We start from the raw sequence: 20961 nt of genomic DNA, 5'->3' as shown, positions 1-20961 counted from the left end.
AATTCAGTTTGTTTCAAGATCAGGTTTTCACGGCTGTCATAGGTGAAAAAGCCACTACACGAACACATATAGATCAACATGAAACCAGTATATCCTTAGCTGTGCCCACAAAATCATGGCATTTATTTTTCAGTGTTAACTACCAAATAGGTGAAGGCTATTGTTGAAATTTGACTAATAAGTATCCATCATCTGTGATGTCAATTTGTTGTTTTTGCAAACAAATGGAAATTTTTTTATATATATATATATATATTTTTATACTTTAAGTTCTAGGGTACATGTGCACAATGTGCAGGTTTGTTACATATGTATACATGTGCCATGTTGATGTGCTGCACCCATCAACTCATCAGCACCCATCAACTCGTCATTTACATCAGGTATAACTCCCAATGCCATTCCTCCCCCGCCACCGCTCCCTATAATAGGCCCCGGTGTGTGATGTTCCCCTTCCCATGTCCAAGTGATCTCATTGTTCAATTCCCACCTATGAGTGAGAACATGTGGTGTTTGGTTTTCTGTTCTTGCGAAAGTTTGCTGAGAATGATGGTTGCCAGCTGCAGCCATGTCCCTACAAAGGACACGAACACATCTTTTTTACGGCTGTGTAGTATTCCATGGTGTATATGTGCCACATTTTCTTAATCCAGTCTGTCACTGATGGACATTTAGGTTGATTCCAAGTCTTTGCTATTGTGAATAGTGCTGCAACAAACATATGTGTGCATGTGTCTTTATAGCAGCAAGTAATGCTGCTATACAGTAATGCTATGGCTGGGTCATATGGTATTTCTAGTTCTAGATCCTTGAAGAATCACCATACTGTTTTCCACAATGGTTGAACTAGTTTACAATCCCATCAACAGTGTAAAAGTGTTCCTATCTCTCCATATCCTCTCCAGCACCTGTTGTTTCCTGACTTTTTAATGATTGCCATTCTAACTGGTGGGAGATGGTATCTCATTGTGGTTTTGATTTGCATTTCTCTGATGGCCAGTGATGAGAAAAGCATTCAAGAGTCACTGAAACTCTTCATTTGCAATATTTTATATCATGTTAGAAAATCCTATTTCTAAATTCTTAAGCAAAAAGAGATGATATTTTTGTAGATAACATTTGTTCTTATGAAACAAATAGGCCTGGTTTTTATACACTATACTAATGACTTCTTATAGCACTTTGTATATTTCTGCCATCAATTTCTTTCTCATTATGCTGTTTCTGCATGTGACCAATGGCATGGACACATTTTCCTAAATGCTGCTTGCTACTTCTGTTTCCTCTCTCTAGAATTCATTGTTTCCATTAAGACAATTACTCCAAAAGTTTTGCCATAAGGGATTATTTTCATTAAAAAAGCAATTTACTGTTGAGAAAATGTCTTCTCAGGTATATCTTTCATTTAATTTTTGTCAAAGAAACAAAACAAAACAACTAGTTATTTGTGTATTTGTTCTTTGAAACATAATGAAACAAATATCTAAAAGCAGAGCTGTGTCAGAACCATCCTAACTTCCATCCAACTCTCCAGTAAATCTACACTGTAATCTTTATTGTAATATTTATTTCTTTAAATCCTCAGTGTTTTTTAATGTCACAGTATTTGCTGATAAAGAAATAAAGAATGCATTTTAGTTTGTCACCATAGTGTTTTCCGTGTTCTGTCATTTTTACTGTGTCAAGAAGGACAAATATTCCCTAAGATAATGACTGTCTTTTAGTAAGTTAGATTTTTTTTTAAAGACCTTTAAACATTTATAATTACTTAGACAAATTTTGTAAGAACCGTGATTATATATCACTAAATTAAAACATGGTTGAAAAAAATTACAGAAGTTTATCTTCATGTTTTGGATACTTGGTGTAGAAATCTTTTGTTTATCAAGATGACTCCAAACTAGCTAATATCTCAAGGCTCAATACTGGCTTAGGAGGGATTCACATCTAACAAAATATATGGGAAGCTACATTTCAAATCATTTCCCCACAATTTTTTTTTTTATTTTTTTGGCCAAATGTGATCAAATCATCATTGTTTTGTAATATGGCTGTGAAGAGCTCATATTAAGAATAGAAACAAGTGGGAGCTTTTTCACTTTGTCATTGTTTGCTCTTGATTGCATTTCCAGCACTAGTTTTAAACTGCAGTTCACTTACTGGTTTATAGGAATATGTTAAAGTCACTTGTATGTATTATGAGGATTAATTTTGTTACAACCAGAGTCCGTAATACAAAGGACAACTCTAATTCATTACCGTGTGCTGAAAGCTAAAGGAGGAATAAGGTCACCCTGCCCATGGCCTCTCCCCAAGAGCATGGCAACCCTGCTCTTCCCTCAAGCTTCCTCACATATTTTTATTATTATTATTATTATACTTTAAGTTCTAGGGTACATGCATACAACGTGCAGGTTTGTTACATATGTATACTTGTGCCATGTTGGTGTGCTGCACCCATCAACTCGTCAGCACCCATCAACTCATCATTTACATCAGGTATAACTCCCAATGCCATCCCTCCCCCCTCCCCCCTCCCCATAATAGGCCCCGGTGTGTGATGTTCCCCCTCCCGAGTCCAAGTGATCTCATTGTTCAATTCCCACCTATGAGTGAGAACATGCGGTGTTTGTCCTCAGCACACACTGGCTCACCCACAGACCAAGAAAGGTCTTCAGTGACAATCCCAAGTGATATTTTAGTGAAGTTTAATTTCTTTCTCTCTTCTCATACACCAAAAAAACTGTACATCTATTTGTACCCATTTTGAAACAGTTATACTAGTCTTCTGGCACCAAGAGGAGATACTGCACTTAGGTTTATCTCTGATCTGAAACACAGTGCCTGGTATATAGTAGTCTCTCACTTAGTAAATTTCTACTGAATGAATAATGAAATCAATAAATAACTTAACGTCCAGCATGTACACATTCTCTATCTTATATTCTGTAGTGAAAATAAAATTTAAGAAGTACAAATCTAAAAGTCCCTGTAGCATTTCAGAGGGCAGTAAAGAAGAACAATGGCATTCTCCTATTGTCACATCCTGTTAGAATGCAAAAAATGGTTTGTAAAGTCACTTTCTTTTATATATACATGGGATCTGACTTTCCTTCATGGTTGTCTTTGTGTTGTACTTTTACTCGGAATGAGCATTTTATGAAAAATGTTATTTAGTAAGGAAAACTTTAACAACTGGTATCTATAAGTAAGCATTTTTTGGAATAAGAGGCTCTTTGCAATGGTATGGAGGAATTCCAAAGTGCTTAGAAAAAGCAAAATTGTTCATGAATAGAACAACTCGAAAACCACAAGCAAAATAGTGCTACTCATATGGCATGATATGTTAACTATAAATCATGCCTACTGAATTGGTCAAAATGTATGAAATATCCAAAAGCTAGAACAAAGGAGAGATGGCAACAACTCTTAGAAAAGAAAGAACTTAAGTAATGAAAAGGTGACATTTTCCAATTTCAATTAAATGGCTTTACTAGATTCAAAGGGAGTTTAATAGGGCTTGGACAGAATTAAAGCATTACTATGAAAGGTCACAGATAGATAATTGATTTGAGTTTGTAATATAAGGTCACATTATTTAGGATCTCCATGGAGAAGAATGAAAGAAAGGCTAGTCCCTGCAATTGACTTTAGTGAGTTCAGCTGGAGTATTTTATTGTTGAAAGTTTCCTTAGAGAAAAAATATTTTCACTAACTCTAAGGAAACTTTCCCTAGTTTCCTAGTTTTCTAGTTTCTCTAGAAAAACTGGAGAAAGTTTCCTTAGAGTTAGTGAAAATATTCTTCTTAAAGGATGAATATGAAAGAAAAAAGTTTTATTTTAAATAATCAAAAGAAGATTCACGAATACAGGTACGTAATATACATACGAAGAAATCTTGTGAAATTCTGCAAAAGTGGAAAGATCTAGATAGGGAGAAACTATTTAAGAAGAGAGGACTTGACTAATAAAATAAATGAATAATGTAGGTAACTGATGGTTCTTAAGTACACTTGGTGGATGCGCTGTTCTGAATAGGAACAATGCACTCAATTTAGAACCAGAAGCACTGGGGGAAAAATACCCTGTCAGAAAAATACATGTACTTACCAAACTGGGTGCTATTTTTGACCTAAAAGCTACATATGTAGGTGTTTTAACAGGAGAAAAGAAGGTAATAATTAGTGTTTGCAGAGAAAAAACTTAAAGGAAAAAATAACTAAATGGAATATCAGAGCAATCTTCTCTAGAGTATGGATTTTAAGTTACTCAACAAATTTTAAGAAAATTAGTCAAAATCATGTGACTAATCTGTGAGTATTAGCCTGAACACAAAACATCACAGAAAATCCTGAACTGGTAATTAAATAAAGAAGATAACCATTTGAATAATTTTCCATTCTAGTTTCCTTGATCATGTGACTCATAGTAAAAATAAAAATAAGGGTCCCAAATATGCTTAATAGAAAGAAGATTAATATAGTACATAATTCTTACAACTTTTAGGATTTTACTTGATTGCATATCCTAGAAAATTGCTTCTTCAGGTGTATCTTCTTAAAGAGAAACAAATATACTTACTTTTGCTTGATTCTTTCCTTTTAGTTTCTTTTGGACTATAATTCCATTCTTTTGGCATGCTCTCAAGCAAACAATCAGGAACAATGTGCTTGTTTAGGTTTGTCTCACAGTTTCTCCTAGAGCTCATCACAGATACTATCTGCTGTACAGTGTCCTTGACGGCATCGGTCAGTGCCAGTCTCAAGCATCGAATGACCTCTAGCTCATACTCCACGCACGTTGAGACTTTAAAATCAGATGGCATATTATGGTTAGCAGAACCTAGCAAATCATTTGTGCCTTGCTCAACTAGAATTCAGTTTCATAATAATCTAGTTTAAAGCTATAGGAAAGGAGAGCTGCTTTTAACCAAGAAATCATATGATTGATAACCACTCCATAAAACATTTTTTAAAAAAATTCTTCTTGTTTGTAATAAAAGGAATGGCAATTAAGATAACAGTACATAATATTTACTGGTACTCTTGGACTCTTCTGGTGAGAACATAAATTGTATGACCTTCCTTGATGACAACTTGGCTGACAATAATGTCAAAGCTTCAACATTTTACTTATCAGTTGACTCACATATTCCTTTCTGTAGGACTTTTCCTAAGAAATTTATTATAAATATGCAAAGGATATAGAAAAAATTAAAATCAATCAAAATATCCAATAATAGGTGATTTGTTTAATTAGCTCTGGTATTTCTGTCTATACAATAAAGCCAAATATTGTGTAGTAAAAATAAAGTAGGTTAGAAAAGAGTATGATATCCTATTTTTATTAAAAATATATATCTCCACACATATATAAAATAATTAAAAGATGTACTCTATAATGCTAATGATGATTATCAATGATGGATGGAATTTCAGGTACATATTTTTCTTCCTTTTTTCTTCTTTCCTTTCTTCCTTCTTTCTTTACAAATGGTCAATCAATTCAGTGTTAGAATCTTACCAAGAGTTTTCTTATCAGCAAAATGTTAGAGAAGTCCCTAGATTGCCAAGGCACATAGCATAGGAAGAATAGAGTAATAGCCCTAAAACCCAGCTGCTAAAAACCCAAAATACTAATTCTTCATTATCAGCATAAATGAGAGAAAAAAGGGAAAGGATTATTTAAAATGACAATAATTTTTATTAATGATTTTTATTATTGTAGTTTATTTCCACTTTTTATGTTAAATTAACAAATGAAAACAAAGAAACATAAAATTCAGGTTAGAATCATATAACTTAAAGAATACCTGCTTCATTATCTAATTAATTTTCAAGTGTTTCAAATCACCATTAAAAATATAGACACTTTAGGAGGGGCCTCGGTGTCCTCCTTTATAAAATGGTGAGGGGAGAGGGCGACAAGGGCTAGACAAGATGATATTTATGGTCTTTGTCAGTTTTCACCTTCCATGACTCTATTTAAGACTCCTAAGAAGAAAATAACAAATACATCACAGCTGAGCACACACAAAGTTGAAAAGAACTGTGACTCTACTTCCTTTTACAACACAGTAATCAGGAGGCCTTAGAAAGGGCTGAATGAGGGTCCTAAATTGAGAATGTGCTTGAGGCCATGAGCAGCAATCCTAAGAATGATTTAAACCAGTTTTTGTATGTTCACTAAGCTACCAATTGCTTACCAATTTTTATCAGTATAATCTTTTATATTTTGGTAATAACAGATGTGGCAAGATTTCCAAAAAGAAACTTCATTACTTTTATGTTAAAATTTCTATAATTTAGAAGAATCAGAACAAAGGTAATTTAGTGAGAGTTTTTCAGGCTACTGTTAAGAAAGATGTTATATGCAATAAAGAATAACCTAATGTGGTTTTATAAAAGCAATGGAAATTACATCTGAATATGTTTCTAAGTAAAAAGGTTTGGTTTAAATAATTGTTCTATTAATATATTTACCAACCAGAAGTCATTGGAAATGTCTCCAGATAAATTATAAGTAACTGGGGAGTCAAAAGTAACAAAACATCATTGAAAATCTTCTGCAAATACATTAGCATACTTTCCTGCTTTAGAAAATTAGTTTCTTTGATGCTTCATAACTTCAGGTGGAACATCTAAATTTAGAAATGTAAAAATTTAGACAAGCTCCGGTCTGATTTTCTCACTTTTTGAAAATAAGGACACTGATAAACCAGATAGGAAGTGATAGACCAGACAGTAAGTAGCAAGGCAAGGATGTATTCTCTAGTTAGCCAGTTCAAGCAGTGGTATACACAGGACTAGACGGGATGGCTTGGAGCAATCCACAATCTCTAAGTACATGCCATACCCAGCCACTCCTAATAAATGTAGCATCTAAGTCAGCAGCCAAGCTTCTGACTCCCTTTTCTACTTTTACTGCGGTAATTTATTTATTTATTTATTTATTTATTTGAGATAGAGTCTAGCTCTGTCAACAGGCTGGAGTTCAGTGGCAAATCTTGGCTCACTGCAACCTCTGCCTCCCGGGTTCAGGTGATTTTCCTGCCTCAGCCTCCTGAGTAGCTGGGATTACAGGCATGCGCCGCCACACCTGGCTAATTTTTGTATTTTTGGTAGAGATGGGGTTTCACCTTGTTGGCCAGATGGTCTCAATCACCTGACCTTGTGATCCCCACACCTGGGCCTCCCAAAGTGCTGGGATTACAGGTGTGAGCCACTGCGCCTGGCCTACCGCTGTATTTAAACAGTCCTCTACAAAACTGCTGGGGCGCTTTAACCTGCCCTATTCTTATCTGAGACCAGTCCTCCATCTTCTGTAATTACTCTGCAATGCCCTAGAATTAGAGAGAATTTTACATATATCTAGAATTGTCCGCAGTCTATTTAGTAATATGTGAATTCCCCAGTATCTCTGGCTTTAGATCCAAATTTCTTAAAATTTTAGAATTAGAAAGCCATTAATTTTAACGACGGCATTGGCCTCCTCAGGCGGGCTTTAAAAATAGACAAGTGTGGAGAAGCACTTCCAGAATGATAGTGTGAAGACCTGGGAAAGTCTGCACCTCCATTAAAGCTATCAGAACACTGGCGAAAATTGTGAAAATCAACTTTTGAGAACTCTGGAAATTAACCACAGGCTTGCAACAATCCAAGGAGTATTTATTCAAGAAAATCAGCTGAATCTTGGTAAAAACAATGAGCTTTGTGGCATTTTAACCTGCTCTATTCCCAGCTCCCATTTCTCAGCAAGTTCTACTTGAACTACTATGGCCTTGAAAACGAGCAGCCTTGAAGCCATGGTAGTTATAAAAGCCTAGCAGCCACTGGAAGAGGCAGAATGTGTTTTGACCTATCCACAACGTCCCAGTCTCCCAGATTGTCACTATTTGTCTTGTCCGGAATCTCCCTGGAAGAGCGCTGTCCACAATGCATATCCTTATTCAAACTAACTCAGTGACTGAAAATGTCCTATCCCCAGGATATTTCATCAAAACAGTCAGCAGCAATGGTTTAACTCTGTGGCTGCCTGAGGTAGTAATACTGGTTGTGGCAAACAAGAAGCTAATAAAAAAAGGAAAAGAAAAACTGAGAAATGAAATGTACATGTATATAGTGGGGAGAAATTTTGAATATCTCTGTCACACTCCTGGGGATCAAGAAAGACACAGACACGTACAGGACTGTGCACATACCCAAGAAATCCCTGAGAAAGCCCTAATCTCTCACGTCTGACTAATCTGGATGCTCTGTGCAAGCAGGGTGTAAAGACTAAGGAAGAGTTGCAAACTATGTGTGTGTTGGGACATGCTTTCAATTCTCTGGCAGTTTACAACAATTCTACTCCTAGGTATATATCCAAAAGATTTTTTGAACATTCACACAAAAACTTGTACACTATGTTCATACCAGCATTATTAATAACAGCCAAAAAGTGGAAACAACACAAATTCCCATCAACTGATGAATCAATAAGCAAAATGTATATTTTCATATAATGGATTATTATTCAACAATAAAAAGAAATGGAGTTCTGATGCATGCTACAACATGGATTAACCTTGAAAATATTATACTAAGTGAAAGAAACCAGACACAAAATGCACATACTGTATGATTCCATTTATACAGAACATCCAGAAAAGGCAAACTATAGAGACAGAAAGTAGATTAGTGGTTGTCAGGAACTGGGGAGGAACTGTTAATGGGTACAGGGTTTCTTTCTGAGGTGATTAAAATGGTCTAAAATTAAATGGTGCTGATGGCTGCACAGTTCTGTAAATCTACTAAAAACCACTGAACTGTGATATGTTTACACTTTAAAAGGGTGAAATGTATGGTATATAAATTATATCTCAATACATTTGCTATAAAAATGCAATTGCCTCTAAAAGGACACACACAAACATTTGTCATTGATATCATAATATGATTTAATTAGAGCAGGGGTCAGAAGACTTTTTCTGTAAGTAGCCACATAATAAATATTTTAAGCTGTAAGACAGATGATCTCTGTTGCAACTAGTCATCTTTACTGTGGAAGCACAAAAGTATCCACAAATAATACGTAAGTAAATAAACATGGCAATTTCCAATAAAACTTTATTAAAATGGTGGGTTGGATTTGCTCCAAAGGCAATGGTTTACCAACTTCTAGTTTTAACATAAACATGGCAATTTCCAATAAAACTTTATTAAAATGGTGGGTTGGATTTGGTCCAAAGGCAATGGTTTGCCAACTTCTAGTTTGACTGGTTTAAAGGTTTTCCTTTGGTACTAGATGGGAACAGGACACCAAGAGCTTTTGATAGTAAGAAGAAAGGGAGAGATAATTTTGGAGTATAAATTCCAGCGGGGAAAAGGCAGGACTGGGTGGGATGTCCAACACAGAGTTTTTGTTTAATCAGAGTGAATCTTTTTTTAAATTTTATTTTATTTTATTTATTTTTGAGACAGAGTCTCTCTCTTGTTACTCAGGCTGGAGTGCAACAGTGCAATCTTGGCTCACTGCAACTTCTGCCTCCTGGGTTCAAGCAATTCTCCTGCCTCAGCCTCCCAAGTAGCTGGGATTACAGGCACCCACCACCACACCCATTTTTTTTTTTTTTTTTTTTTTTTGAGACGGAGTCTCGCTCTGTTGCCCAGGCTGGAGTGCAGTGGTGCAATCTCGGCTCACTGCAAGCTCCACCTCCCAGGTTCATGCCATTCTCCTGCCTCAGCCTCCCGAGTAGCTGGGACTACAAGCACCCGCCACCATGCCTGGCTAATTTTTTGTATTTTTAGTAGAGACAGGGTTTCACCTTGTTAGCCAGGATGGCCTCAATCCCCTGACCTCGTGATCCGCCCACCTCGGCCTCCCAAAGTGCTGGGATTACAGGTGTGAGCCACTGTGCCTGGCCTGTGTGTGTGTGTGTGTGTGTGTGTGTGTGTGTGTGTGTGTATTTTTAGTAGAGATGGGGTTTCACCATGTTGGCCAGACTGGTCTTGAACTCCTGACCTCAGGTGATCTGCCCGTCTCGGCCTCCCAAAGTGTTGGGATTACAGGCGTGAGCCACCACGCCCGGCCCAGAGTGAATCTTGTGCTGGGAAAGAACTAGAGGAAGAAAAGAGGCACAAACAGGAATTTAATGTAAAACATTTTTCACCATAGAGCACTGCATTAATGTATAGAAGAAGAGAAGAATGTACACTATGAAAATACCTTAAAACTATTTTAAAAATCAATTTCTGGTGTGAATTTTTCTTGTAATTTGTTAATTTCTTTTTAAAGCACAATTGCACAAAATAATTATGAATGGCTAAGATAATTTGGTTACTTAGCATAGCAAATATCATATAACATGTTCAATTGTTCCTGAAAGTAGCTATATAGCAAATAAGTTATTCTCAAATGAACTAGATTCATGGTATGAATGTATTAGTGGCCAAGGAAATGATATTATGAATTAAGTGAAAAATAGTACACTGAGAGTCCTTCATTTTTAGGGATGTTATTTAGGAAATCAGTGTTTTCAGTCAATAGTCAGCTGATAAAGCCAGTTCCAAATATTTTATTATGTGTCTAGTGGGCTTGCTACCTGAGATAATCATAACTTATTTTTTAAAATGATTATAACTTTGAAGAAGAACTTTTATTTTAGTCATGATAAAATAACTGGTCCCAGACTCACCCTCCTGCTATGAAAGCTAGAAAATAGGGAAATATATGCAAAATAACTATTTTCATATATTAGACAACAGGAAACACTGTCATTGCCTTTAAAAGAAAACAAATTAAAGTCTGAATGTACTTTCAGGATCCCAGTTCAAGGAGCAGAAAGTCAAGCAAACCATTAAAGTCTCACTGAGATGAAGAGACACAGGAGGATGAGGCAGCTGGAATTTTCTGAGATAAGTACCAAAGGGATGGATCTACATAGGGAAAGAGCGCCAGAAATCTGCATAAAGTTCCCTTCCAGTCTTACACAGAATACTAGGCTGGCAGTGGGAAGGTTGACTCCAAGAAGCCAAGCGAAAAACAACTACTGGGAAACTGTTAGGTGAACAATCCTCAGAGTTCATACAAGATTGGCAAAGTCTTGAGTTCAGACCAGAGTGGCAAGATGTCACTGCATATCTGACACTCAAAGGACACCCAAAAAGGTAATGTTTTAGCAAATGGGCTAAACCAGGCCTAGAATAAAGACTACTTTAGATCTGCCCTAATAAACCTTGAAAACAACTAACTCTCAAGATGATCAAGGTGATACACAAGTAACACAATACAACAAAATCTGTAATGGAAGAAAACAAAATCTAGAGACTCAACAACATAATACTGATAATGTCTGGCATTCAATAAAAAATTACCAGGCATGGAAAAAAATATGATCCATAATCAAGAGAAGACTAAGTCAATAGAAATATATCCATAAATGAAAGAGATGATGGAATGAGCAAACAAGGTTTTAAAACAGACATCATGTATGTATAAGAATATTTAAATGAGAAGGTGTATACAAAATATAAAAAGAAACTGTATAGACTTGCTAGAAGTTGAAGAAACCTGGAATAAAAATTCACCATATAGTCTTAATAGTACTTTAGACACTGCAGAAAAAAAAAAAAAAAATCACCGAACTTGAAGATACAATAAAAAGTAACCAAACAAAAGAACAAAGACAAAGAAGGTTAAAAAACAAAAATAATACAAAAAAACAAGGAAGAAGAATACAGCGTCAGTGACCTGTGGGGCAATGCCAAGAGGTGTAACATACACGAAATGGAGTCCCAGAAAAAGTGGGAGGGAGTGAAGTGGGGCTGGCAAAAGACAAAATGTTCCAAGAAAGAATGGCTGAAAAGTTTTCAAATTGGATAAAAATCAAACATCTCAGGTTCAGGCAGCTCAGTAAACCCTAGGCAGAAAAAATACAAAGAAAAGAAAAACAAGGCACATCATAATTAAATTGCTGAAAAGCAGTGACAAAGAGAAAAGTCCTTATCAACTATAAAAGAAGACATATTACGTAAAAGGAAACAGATACTGCAAATATTTCCACTGATTTATTGTCAGAAATAATGCAAGCCAGAAGATAATAAGATGAACACCTTTACAGTGCTAAAGGAAAAATGAAAAAGAACAACAACAAAAAAAATCTGAACCTAGAATTCCATATCTACTGAAAAATATTTCAAACATGAAGGCAAAATGCTTTTTGTCATGCAATCAAAAGCTAAAATAAATTAATGCCAGAAGATTTGTAATACAAGAAATGTTAAAGGAAGTACTTCAGGTAGAACGAAAATGATACCTATTGGAAACTCAGATCTACACAAAGAAAGGTATGGAAATGATAAATATGTGGACAAATATAAAATACTTTTTCCCATTTTTAATTTCTTTAAAATATAATATTTGGAGCAAAAATAAAACAATAAATTGTAGGGTTTATAATATTTGTAGAAATAAAATGTACAACAACAATAGAATAACGGATAGGGAGGAAGTAAATGGAAATATAGCATTATAATGTTCTTATATTAGATGCAAAGTAGTATAATGTTATTAAAAAGTAAACTCTGATGGGTTAAAATACATATTGTAAACCCTGTAGCAATTACTAAAGTAAATAAAGAAGCCATTAGAAAAGGTAATACGGAATACTGACAAATACTCAACTAATCCAAACGAGGGCCAAAATAGAGGGAAAATGAAGATTAGATAGAACAACAAATAGAAAGCAAGCAACAATATAAACCTATAGTGCCAAGTATCAAAATAGAGAGTCCAGAAATAGATGCATCTGTTTGATGACTTGGTCAATTTATTTCTGACAAAAGCATTGAAGTAATCCAATTTATAAAGAATAGCCTTTCTAAAAAACGGTTCTGGAAAAATTATATAGTCATATGGAAAAATAAGAACCTCAACACTTATCTCACTATACACAAAAATCCATCATAGAACTAAACATAACTAAAACTATAAAATTGCCAAAAGAAATCATAGGAGAAATATTAGTAAAATTTAGACAATCCAATTGTTCTTAGGACACAAAAAGCACTACGATTAAAATAACTGATAAAGTGGGCCAGGCGCGGTGGCTTACTCCTGTAATCCCAGCACTTTGGGAGGCTGAGCAGGCAGATCATGAATTCAGGAGTTCGAGACCAGCCTGGCCAACATAGTGAAACCCTGTCTCTACTAAAAATACAAAAATTAGCCAGGCGTGGTGGCGCGCGCCTGTAGTCCCAGCTACTTGGGAGGCTGAGGCAGTAGAATCACTTGAACCTGGGAGGTGGAGGCTGCAGCAAGCTGAGATCGCCCTACTGTACACCCAGCCCAGGCAGCAGTGTGAGACTTCATCTCAAAAAAACAACAACAACAAAAAAAAACCCAATAAACTGGACTCATCAGAATTATAAACCTCACTCCATCAAAAGACCTTGTTAACAAAATGAAAAAGTAAGCCATAGACAGGGAGGAAATTTTATCAATATATGTATAAAACAAAGAATTTATGTGCAATATATATAAAGAACCCTTTACAACTCAGTAAGACAACCAATTAATAAATTGGACAAAAGTTTTGAATAGGTATTTTACAAAATAATATTTTCAAATGGTCACTAAGAACATGAAGAGGTGTTCAATGTCGTTATTCATGAAGGAAATGTAAATTGAAGCTTCATGAGATAATACTACCTATGCCTTAGAATAACCAAAATCAAAAAGACAATCTCAAGTGTTGGCAAGAATATGGAGCAAACAAAATTTTCATACGTTATTGGCCAAAATGTAAAAAGATATGACTACTTTGTGAAACAGTTTAGTATTTTTTTTTTTCTTTCTTTCTTTCTTTTTTTTTTTTTGAGATGGAGTCTCACTCTGTTGCCAGGCTGGAATGCAGTGGCGCAATCTCGGCTCACTGCAACCTCCACCTCCTGGGTTCAAGTGCTTCTGATGCCTCAGGCTCCCGAGTAGCTGGGATTACAGGCACGCACCACCACAGACAGCTAATTTTTGTATTTTTAGTAGAGACGGGGTTTCACCACGTTGGCCAGGATGGTCTCGATTTCCTGACCTGGTGATCCACCCACCTCGGCCTCTCAAAGTGCTGGGATTACAGGCGTGAGTCACCACACCTGGCCAGTAGTTTCTTTGAAGTTAAAAATGTACTTATCACATCACCTAGCATTTCCACTTCTAAGTACTTACTGAAGAGAAATGAAAGCATACATAGCTGACCCTTGAACAACATGGGTTTGAACTGCACAGGTTGACTTACATGCAGACTTTTTTCAATCAAATGCGGATTGAAAATACAATATTTGCAGGATGCAAAACCTGCATATACGCAGGTTCTGTCGGGCTGACTGCAGGACTTGAGTATATGTTGAGTATATGGATTTTTTTTTTGAGACAAAATTTCGCTCTTGTTGCCCAGGCTGGAGTACAATGGCATCTCAGCTCACTGCAAACTCTGCCTCTCAGGTTCAAGTGATTCTCCTGCCTCAGCCTCCTGAGTAGCTGGGATTACAGGCACATGCCACCAAGCCCAACTAATTTTGTATTTTTAGTAGAAACAGGGTTTCTCCATGTTGGTCAGGCTGGTCTCAAACTCTTGACCTCAGATGATCCACCCACCTCCACCTCCCAAAGTGCTGGTATTACAGGCATGAGCCACCACACTTGGCTGAGTATATGGATTTTTTAATAAGGGGAATGGTTCCTGGAATAAATTCCTCACATATACTGAGGGATATCTGTAGTCACACAAAGACATACAGTAGTATTCATAGCAGCTTTATTCATCGTAGCCAAAAACTAGAAATAATCAAAATGTCCATCCAACTGGCAAGTGGATTAAAAAAGTATTACTCAGTGAAATACTGCTCAGCAATGAGCAGAAATAAACTAATGATAAAGCATAATATAAAATTCTCAAAAACATTAAGCTGAGCAAAAGAAGCTAGACACAAAAGAATACATAGATTTCTATTTATATGAGATTCTAGAATATCAAAAGTAAACTATCATGACAAAAAGCGGGTCAGTGTCTTCCTGGTGCTGAGACTTGAAAGGAGAATGGATGGCAAAGGGGGAATGAAAGAACCTTTGGAGATGACAGAAAATGTTCCGTATCTTTATCGTTGTGGCTGTCACACAGATTTATACATTGGTCAAACTTACTGAACTCTTCACTTGAAATGAGTGAATTTTATTGTATTCAATCAACAAAATATTTTAAAACTTTTTTTTTCTTTTTTTTTTTCTTTTTTTTTTTATTTATTATTATTATACTTTAAGTTGTAGGGTACATGTGCATAACGTGCAGGTTTGTTACATATGTATACTTGTGCCATGTTGGTGTGCTGCACCCATCAACTCGTCATTTACATCAGGTATAACTCCCAATGCAATCCCTCCCCCCTCCCCCCTCCCCATGATAGGCCCCGGTGTGTGATGTTCCCCTTCCTGAGTCCAAGTGATCTCATTGTTCAGTTCCCACCTATGAGTGAGAACATGCGGTGTTTGGTTTTCTGTTCTTGTGATAGTTTGCTAAGAATGATGGTTTCGGATAGGAAGAATCAATATCGTGAAAATGGCCATACTGCCCAAGGTAATTTATAGATTCAATGCCATCCCCATCAAGCTACCAATGAGTTTCTTCACAGAATTGGAAAAAACTGCTTTAAAGTTCATATGGAACCAAAAAGGAGCCCGCATCTCCAAGACAATCCTAAGTCAAAAGAACAAAGCTGGAGGCATCACGCTACCTGACTTCAAACTATACTACAAGGCTACAGTAACCAAAACAGCATGGTACTGGTACCAAAACAGAGATATAGACCAATGGAACAGAACAGAGTCCTCAGAAATAATACCACACATCTACAGCCATCTGATCTTTGACAAACCTGAGAGAAACAAGAAATGGGGAAAGGATTCCATATTTAATAAATGGTGCTGGGAAAATTGGCTAGCCATAAGTAGAAAGCTGAAACTGGATCCTTTCCTTACTCCTTATATGAAAATTAATTCAAGATGGATTAGAGACTTAAATGTTAGACCTAATACCATAAAAATCCTAGAGGAAAACCTAGGTAGTACCATTCAGGACATAGGCATGGGCAAAGACTTCATGTCTAAAACACCAAAAGCAACAGCAGCAAAAGCCAAAATTGACAAATGGGATCTAATTAAACTAAAGAGCTTCTGCACAGCAAAAGAAACTACCATCAGAGTGAACAGGCAACCTACAGAATGGGAGAAAATTTTTGCAATCTACTCATCTGACAAAGGGCTAATATCCAGAAGCTACAAAGAACTCAAACAAATTTACAAGAAAAAAACAAACAACCCCATCAAAAAGTGGGCAAAGGATATGAACAGACATTTCTCAAAAGAAGACATTCATACAGCCAACAGGCACATGAAAAAATGCTCATCATCACTGGCCATCAGAGAAATGCTAATCAAAACCACAATGAGATACCATCTCACACCAGTTAGAATGGCGATCATTAAAAAGTCAGGAAACAACAGGTGCTGGAGAGGATGTGGAGAAACAGGAACACTTTTACACTGTTGGTGGGATTGTAAACTAGTTCAACCATTATGGAAAACAGTATGGCGATTCCTCAAGGATCTAGAACTAGATGTACCATATGACCCAGCCATCCCATCACTGGGTATATACCCAAAGGATTATAAATTATGCTGCTATAAAGACACATGCACACGTATGTTTATTGCAGCACTATTCACAATAGCAAAGACTTGGAATCAACCCAAATGTCCATCAGTGACAGACTGGATTAAGAAAATGTGGCACATATACACCATGGAATACTATGCAGCCATAAAAAAGGGTGAGTTTGTGTCCTTTGTAGGGACATGGATGCAGCTGGAAACCATCATTCTTAGCAAACTATCACAAGAACAGAAAACCAAACACCGCATGTTCTCACTCATAGGTGGGAACTGAACAATGAGATCACTTGGACTCAGGAAGGGGAACATCACACACCGGGGCCTATCATGGGGAGGGGGGAGGGGGGAGGGATTACATTGGGAGTTATACCTGATGTAAATGACGAGTTGATGGGTGCAGCACACCAACATGGCACAAGTATACATATGTAACAAACCTGCACGTTATGCACATGTACCCTACAACTTAAAGTATAATAATAATAAATAAATTTAAAAAAATAAATAAATAAAATTAAAAAAAAAAAAAGAATGATGGTTTCCAGCTGCATAAGGTGAATTGCAAACAAACTGAATGGTGACAAAAGGATCAGAATAAATGGTTAGTTACAACATAGAACAAAGACAGCCTTTCAATATGTGAAAGCTTACATTTAAAATCTACCTATACTATGCTGCAGGTGTTTATGTAGGTAATAGAGACAATCACTGTGTCTGATAGGAAGGTAAGGCACTGTATATTAATTTTGGCAACAAGAAGGCAATATAGCATATATATACTCTCTAAACAACTCTTCTTAAAGGTCTTTATGAGGCTGAGGAGGAGTAGAAAACCAAAGTGGAAACTTTGGATCTTAACCTTTAATTGAGAAATTTTGCTAGGTTATTGAAAGTTTTTTTTCCCAAAGGTTGTGAGAAAGTGAAGAAAACTGATTCGAAAAACAAAAGTAAGCCCAATGCCATATCAAGGAGCCAAGTGAACAATACTTGTTGAATATATTACTATCATATTAGACGGGCATTTTTGACAGTATTTGCCTCATTTACAAGCCTGTTCTGACATTGTTTTAAAAACCAGTTGAGGTAATGTATGCTTTGATATTTGCATTTGTCTAACTGAATAATGCTTGATCTACTTTGAAGACACAGGTGTCCAATGATTGTTAGCAAATCTATTTATTATAGAGTGCATTGGCCCTAGAAACACCCACATTAGGTCTCTGACTTAATTATTTTTTGTGTTTATAGGTTTTGTAGTAATCTTAAGTGGGTATATTCCTTCTTGTCATCCCTCCCTAGCTTATGTCCAGTCTAAGGAGTTATGTGTTAGATGGAATTCTAAGTATAAAATCAGATTGTATAATTCATTACTGAATTCATATGTTCATAAAATTAGTGTCTCAAAAACTTTAGTCCAGTAGAAAAAAATGAGAAATAACATGGCCTAGGACAGGGTCCCCAACCCCCAGACTGCAGACCAGTACTGGGTTGTGACCTGTTAGGAACCGGGCCACACAGCAGGGGGTGAGCAGCAGGTGGGTGAGCATTGCTGCTTGAGCTTCGCCTCCTGACAAATCAGAAGTGTGTTAGATTCTCATAGGAGTACAAATCCTATTGTGAACTGCGCATGCGAGGGATCTAGGTTGGTTGCTCCTTATGAGAATCTAACCAATGCCTGATGATCTGAGGTGGAACAGTTTCATCCTGAAACCATCCCCCTCCTGGTGGAAAAATTGTCTTCCACAAAACCGGTCCCTGGTGCCAAAACGGTTGGGGACTGCTGGCTTAGGAGAGAGGAGATCTGGTTTCTTGTGCTAAGTCTGTCCAACTTAATTGGTGGACAGTCTTAGGCAATTCTCTTAATATTTCTGCTTTTTGTTTATTTAACAATAAGATGAAGATACTGACCACTTCATCTTTGTCGTTTTACCCTAAAATGGTAAGACGGTGATGTTTTATGGGTAAACTATGCTGAAATCATAGACAGTGATTTAGTATGAGGAAACTACAGCAGTGAAGTTTTAAAATAACGTACTTTAGTTAATCTGAGTAGATTAATTATATTTACTGAAGAATAGATCTATTAGTAATAAAATGTAAATATTGTGGGATTATGATTACATGTCTTAGCTGTATTTCTTGTAAACATGTTATGTTTTCAAATTAAACAAAAGTCATAGTAAAAGGCTTAATTTTGTTATGAATTAGTACCTTCTATTATCTTACTAGGGTTTTTAAAATAACCACGATTGCTAACAGAAGAAAAAAAAAGACCTTTTCAAAGACTTAAATGGGAGAGAAAAGAGAAAAGTTCAGACCCTCATGACCACTGCAGGTATCAGGTTTGAGAATATTTAATGTTTATGGAGCAACAACTTGTACAAAGGGTGAGGGAGTTTCACCCATTTGAAGTTCTGCCGCTTTGAGCTTTCACACATAATTCAGGCTCTATGAATATGTACAACGTCTGTTTCCTGAGACTTGTCTGACCATGTGGGGGAGGGTTTGCTCAATATGTAGATGGAGAGATGTCAAATTAGGAGCAAGAAACAGTTTTATTTTCCGCTAGCAGCACCAGAAATCCATTTATATCTTCTAGGTCATTTTCAGTATAGTTTTGTGCTGAGTGTCAAAGATGGTTCAGGAACCTAATAGTTGAAGGATAAATAGTGGTTGAAGCATGAGGGTCACCGATTCTTTATAATCTTGTGAGAAAATCCAGCTCTTACTTCCCCAGAAACAACTAAAAACAGTAGAGGGTGGCAGAACTTTCAAGGTCGTTTTTCTTTCAATTCAGTAAAGACTACATCAGAAACACAACAAGCTTCTAATTCAGCCTTTTTACCTAGAAATATGCCCTTCCTTTGAGGAAGCAAGAAGCAGTAAGGGAATGCATGGCAACTAGGAGATAACATTTTAAAAGGAGATCATTATTACAGAAACTTTAAATGACAGATTTGGATTTTGGAAATCATAACATAAAGTTATCTATTACTATTTTATAGGGATAATGACCAAGAGAAGATGAAACATAATGACTTTAAAACAGCTAGAATAATATTCAAGTAATATCTGGAGGACAGTCAAAAAGTCTGGGAGGAGTGAAACCGTGATTATGAACTAGTTAGATATTTCATATGAAGCCTAGGAAATATTTTACGAAAATTCAGGTTCCAAAGCAGGATAAAAGAAAGTTTATAGGTTGAAAACTAAATGTAAATGATAAAAATCACTATTTGAATAGCAGGATAATAATAAAAATCATTGTCTAAGTTTTCATCCTTTGTTTTCCCAAGATATTAAATATGAAAATTTAGAGGAAGAATATTAAGGATAAGATAATGTGAGATTTTTACACTGGCCAGAGGGTGGGGCAACCCATCAAAACCTTCTGTTCAAACATACAACCTGCACTGCCTTTATTATTCCCTGTAGCTGAAGGAAGAAGAACAATACAGATGGGAAAAATATATTCTCTCCAAAGGAATCACAGGATATGCTTGCCTTGTAGAGAGGCGCACTGTGGTCATAATAATAAATGCCTTATACATCTGAAGAAAATTGACCAATAGTATTGTCCATTGATTTGCTGAATAAATACACCCAAGAATCACAAAATACTTTTCACATCTTACTAATATCTTATATGCTCAATAGCAAAACATAATCTGTGATAAATATTAAAATAAATTTTTATGACAGAACATTCCCTAATTAATAAAATAAGAAAATCTTTTCCCTTCAACCTCCCTTGCATCTTGTCCCAAAGTATATGAAATTTTACGGGAACTAATAATTAATGATTCCCAACAGAAGGCTTTATACTGAAAAAATGTAAGGTAAACTTTCACAAACAACAGATTCAGCAAAACCAATATCAATACAACTTCTAAACATCTCTAAAGGTACATTTAAGTATCTATAGAACTTTTCTTTTAAAAATAGTAAATGTCTCATACCTGGGATGTTATATAAAAAGTCCCATAATTGCTCTTCTTCCATGTAGCTCACAAAAACATTTGCAAATGTTTGTGGAGAAAAACTGCAATGGTACAATATTTTAAAGATGGCTTCCACCAAGCTGGGTCCTTGGTTCAGGTTATTTTCTGTGTCAGAAACTTGTTCTTGAAAGGTACGTTCTTGAAAGGAATCAAAATGATTTAGTAAGGTATCAGTGAATATGATGAAACTCTTATTACGTACACTAGCATAATGCTGTGGAAATGGTTTTTAATAATATTTACATAATCAGAGAATTACC

The 20961-nt window shown here is 36.0% G+C and overlaps 1 protein-coding gene across 10 annotated transcripts in view; it reads right to left on the bottom strand.

Annotated features, from left to right (window-relative positions):
- KIAA0825 (KIAA0825 ortholog) overlaps nucleotides 1-20961 on the bottom strand; it is a 475219-nt gene that overhangs the window by 256094 nt on the left and 198164 nt on the right. For all 10 annotated transcript variants that reach the window (XM_050794274.1, XM_050794276.1, XM_050794275.1 and 7 more), the window contains 2 exons: nucleotides 20660-20839; nucleotides 4581-4805 (listed from right to left, as the gene is read on the bottom strand). In XM_050794274.1, coding sequence (XP_050650231.1) covers nucleotides 4581-4805; nucleotides 20660-20839 — 405 coding nt within the window. The remainder of the gene's footprint in view (nucleotides 1-4580; nucleotides 4806-20659; nucleotides 20840-20961) is intronic.

The sequence above is a fragment of the Macaca thibetana genome, chromosome 6, assembly GCF_024542745.1.
Source record: "Macaca thibetana thibetana isolate TM-01 chromosome 6, ASM2454274v1, whole genome shotgun sequence".
NCBI classification, from domain to species: Eukaryota; Metazoa; Chordata; class Mammalia; order Primates; family Cercopithecidae; genus Macaca; species Macaca thibetana.
The sequence above is the reverse complement of the archived record's forward strand: the minus strand, read 5'-3'. Positions and strand labels throughout refer to the sequence as shown.